Here is a 4,057-nt window from a genome sequence, read left to right on the forward strand (position 1 = left end):
GGAGCCGGGCGGCGGCTCTCCAGATGTGAGCCGAGGGTGTCGCATCGTCCCTCAGGGTTAAAGGTGGCTACACACCTTTTTGTGTTTTGTTTTGCTTTGTTTTGTTTTTGTCGGTCATGGGCCTTGAACTCCGGGCCTGGGCGCTGTCCCTCAGCTCTTCAGCTCAACCACTTGAACCACGGCGCCACTTCCTGTTTTCTGCTGGTTAATTGGAGATGAGTCTCATGGACTTTCCTGCCCGGGCTGACTTTGAACCTCGATCCTCAGATCTCAGCCTCCTGAGTAGCTAGGATTACAGGTGTGAGCCACCGGCGCCAGGTGCAATTTTAATTTTTAATCACCTTTCACAAGCATCTAATATACCTGCTACACTTAGTTTTTGTAAGATAACTGCTCTCAAGGGAAAACATTCATATAGACTTAATAAATGTTACTTCCTGTCCACTCCTAATATAGATGCCTCAGTCACATTCATGGGGTTGTGAATACTAACAGTACTTTATTTCATGGATAGAACTCTGGAGGAGACTATTTGTCCTCATTTGTCAGGATTTTGTCCTCATTTTATGAGAATAAACATGGAGACACAGGGTTTAAAAAGTGAGTCTTTGGGGGTCAATAAAGAACTCAGAATGGCTGGATGCTGGTGGCTCATGTCTGTAATCCTAGCTCAGGAAGTTGAGATCAACAGTTCCAAGCCAGACCACACAGGAAAAGTCCATGAGACTCTTATCTCCACAGTTAATCAGTAGAAGACTGGAAATGGTAATCTGGCTCAAATGGTAAGTAGAGTGCCAACCTTGAGTCAAAAACCAAGCAAGAGAGGCCCCCCCCTGAGTTCAAGCCCCCAGATAGGCACAAAAGGAAAACCTCAGAATGGAACATGACCTCCTGGCCCTTCCTTGGCTACAAAAGGGTTTTGTGGAGGGAGGAGCCCCACCCTGTTGGATGTTAGCTGCTCAGTGCTCTTCTGTCTCCTGTGGTCATGCTGCAGATCTACACAGACCCCACCAAGAGACTGGAGCTGTACTTCCGGCCCAAGGACCCATACTGCCACCCAGTGTGTGCCAACCGCTTCAGTACCAGCAGCTTGCTGCTTCGGATCAGGAAAAGGACAAGGCGGCGCAGAGGGGAGCAGGCGGCTGAAGCCTGCCCCGAGGCCTCATTCAACATGGAGATCCTTGGCATCGTCTCCACCATTTACAAATTTCAGGGTATCTGAGAAACCTAGTGTGGTGTAGGGTTATTTTAAGGTCTGCTGTAGGTGCACACACTGGGTCCTCTGTACCAGGAAAGTAGCTAGGATGTGCCCAGGTCAGGGCTATAGGGACCACAGAGCAGAAGCCCCGTCCTGGAAGCACGCATCCTGTGTGTGCCCTGCTGCATAAGCTTCTGCTTCCTTAAGAGAAGCCAAAATCCAGAGTTCTGTGAGACAGCAAAGCCATTGTGTGCAGCCAGATCAAATTGTTGGGCATTTGGTTTCCCCTAGGTTTTAGAACCCTCCTTATCTTTTTGTGTTGTTTTGCTGTTTTTGTTTTGAGAAGGGTCTGGCTGTGTAGTTCAGGCTAGTCTGAACTTCTAGGCTTAAGTGACCCTCCCATTCATTGGTAGCTGGAGTCACCAGGATTAGAGAAGTGCTCAGCCATGCCCAGTTTCTCTTCAGTCTTTTTTTTTTTTTTTTTTGGTCAGTCGTGGGGCTTGAACTCTGGGCCTAAGTTCTGTCCTCAGCTCTTCAGCTCAAGGCAAATGCTCTGCCACTTGAGCCATAGTGCCACTTCTGGTTTTCTGGTGGTTAATTGGAAATAACTGTCTCAGGGACTTTTCTACCCTGGCTGACTTTGAACTGTGATCCTGAGATCTCAGCCTCCTGAGTAGCTAGGATTACAGGCTTGAGCCACTGGCAGCCGGCTTTCTCTTCAGTGTTAACTGGAAACTAAGCCTCTTCTTGAGCCTTGCTAGCTGACTCAGCCTCACTCCCCTCATGCTCCTCCGAACTGCCTGCCTTCTTTGGTGTTGGTTTACAGTAAGGTTTGCTACTTACAGGGCATGTCAGGGAGGAGACAGGAAGATCTGGGCTGAGAGGCAGGGTGGAAAACAGTATGGACTTTGAAATGTGGCCTGCCTGAGCCCCATGTTTCTTTGGGGAGGTTGCTTATCTTATGGCAGTCCCTGAGCAGGCCCTTGAGACAATGTTGTGCCAGGGACAGGCCCAGGCCCAGGGGAGGCCTTTATACATTACCAACTAGACTTAGACATGCCCATAGTTACAGTTTCTGTTTTAAGACAGAATTGGAAGAGACTAAGAACTGAGAATGGAAAAGAAAACCAGAGAGACGGGGGAAAGGGCGAGTGATGAAAACTGGCCCTACCCTTGGCTGGTCAACGGTGCCAATCACCCTGGTCAGTGGTGCACTTACCAGCGAGGGCTGTTCATTCTGGAACTAGCAGCCCAGTGGGTCCTCACATATTACATATGGTAGCTCCCTGTGGCCCTGGAGCGTGGTCCATCTCAAGCTGTGTGTGGCCAGGCCCCAGGTGGTGCTATACGCAGGCTGCCTTGGACTTCATCCTTGCTGTCCTGTCACACCCCTGCTTCTCCTCCCCTTTCCCCTCCCTCAGGCATTTTTTCAAAAGCAGCCTGGAGGGCACCCAGCTAGTTTGCTCCAGAGTTGGAGGTGCTGATTTCGTCTCCACGCCCATCAGTGCACAGCTGGCTTAGTGCTTCCCTGAGAGGCCAGGTGCTGGCACAGCAGCTGCCTGTTCCTGGGCGGGTGTCCTTGTGGTGGTGCCATCTGTCTGCCTCTCTTTCCAGGAATGTCTGACTTCCAGTACTTGGCTGTGCACACGGAAGAGGGTGACAAGCATGTGTCAATGTATGACAAGCTGCTCTTGCTCAAGCCCGAGAAGCAGGCCTTCTTCCAGAGGGATGTGCCGCTCTATATCCCCCCGCCCATCTTCTCCCGGCTTGACACCCCTGTGGACTACTACTACCGCCCGGAGACACAGCATCGGTAAGGACACCTCCCAGTCAGAGGTCTCAGCTTCCCCATCTCGAAATGGGGCGACAGCACTGTTCAACTGAGGTCCTGGGCTTGAATCTCAAAAGCACATGTCCTCAGTACAGAATGAGCCCTTCATAAGTGATGGCTTGGTAATCACCAGATTGGCTTTGACCCCAGGACCCTTGGGCACACAGAACTTGGAAGTCCTGCTAAGAAATGGTCTTGTTTGCTCAGTGTCTGCTTTGTTGCTTATCAGCTACTCTCTGGGCCTGTGTTCACCAGCAATGTGATCTCTCCACCTTCACCCGTCTCATGACCTGGCCATTCCAGGCTCCGGCAGAGATTCCATGGCCATCGTAGTAATCTGCCCTCTGCTTCTCCCTTCACCACACTTCTGTGACCAGAGATTGAACTGACTGGTCCCCACTCCTCTCCAGAGCCATCCCCCAGTCTTGCTGAGCCTCTCCTTGGGTCTTGATCACTGTGAACTCAGCTACAGTCTGTTGTCCCTAGACCGGGCTTCTGGGGACATGCACCCATCACCTCGAATCATCGGGTACCTTTCTTGCACAGAGGGATATGAAAAGCTAGATGGACTGAATGCATAGCTCACCACGTGCACATCCCTAGTCAAGCCTCATGCTAGTCACAGGAAACAAGCTTTTCATTTAGACAATGTTGTTATAATTAGTCCTGTGGGTGGCCAAAAAGGCAAGCCTGGGCATTGTCAGATGTTGGCTTTCTCCTGAAGACCAGCCAAACATTGATGTAAACGAGTGAGATTTCTTATGTGGAAAAGCCAGGGTTGAATAGTATGGACAAGAAAATGAGTGTGGAAATTTCCTGGCTCACCAGCTCTGTGGGAATGCTGAGTTTGCACTTTGTCCAGCCTCCTTGTGGTTCTCCCCCTTTTACAAACGAGGAACCAAGACTACTTGGGGTCCCCAGGCCACATGGGAAGCGTCAAACCCCAGTCTCTCCCACTCCTCGGGCCTTCAATCCTTACTGCTATGCTGCCCTTACTCTCGTGTGCCTTCTTTAAAAAAAAAAAAATT

At 50.5% G+C, this 4,057-nt stretch overlaps 1 protein-coding gene across 1 annotated transcript; it reads left to right on the forward strand.

The window, feature by feature from the left end:
- Positions 1-694: 694 nt before the first annotated feature.
- On the forward strand, positions 695-3,015 carry LOC106002581 (general transcription factor 3C polypeptide 5-like). The gene is made up of 3 exons (XM_013037435.1): positions 695-782; positions 995-1,214; positions 2,813-3,015. The coding sequence occupies exons 1-3, from the start codon at positions 780-782 to the stop codon at positions 3,013-3,015; spliced, it is 426 nt and encodes a 141-aa protein (XP_012892889.1). The 5' UTR covers positions 695-779.
- Positions 3,016-4,057: the final 1,042 nt, after the last annotated feature.

This window comes from Dipodomys ordii, unplaced genomic scaffold, assembly GCF_000151885.1.
Source record: "Dipodomys ordii isolate 6190 unplaced genomic scaffold, Dord_2.0 Scaffold14378, whole genome shotgun sequence".
NCBI lineage: Eukaryota > Metazoa > Chordata > Mammalia > Rodentia > Heteromyidae > Dipodomys > Dipodomys ordii.

Excerpts from the sequence above, each read along its gene's own strand:
- LOC106002581 (XM_013037435.1), top strand. Across the intron at positions 1,215-2,812 it reads CACCATTTACAAATTTCAGG|GAATGTCTGACTTCCAGTAC; the intron begins GTATCTGAGAAA and ends CTCTCTTTCCAG.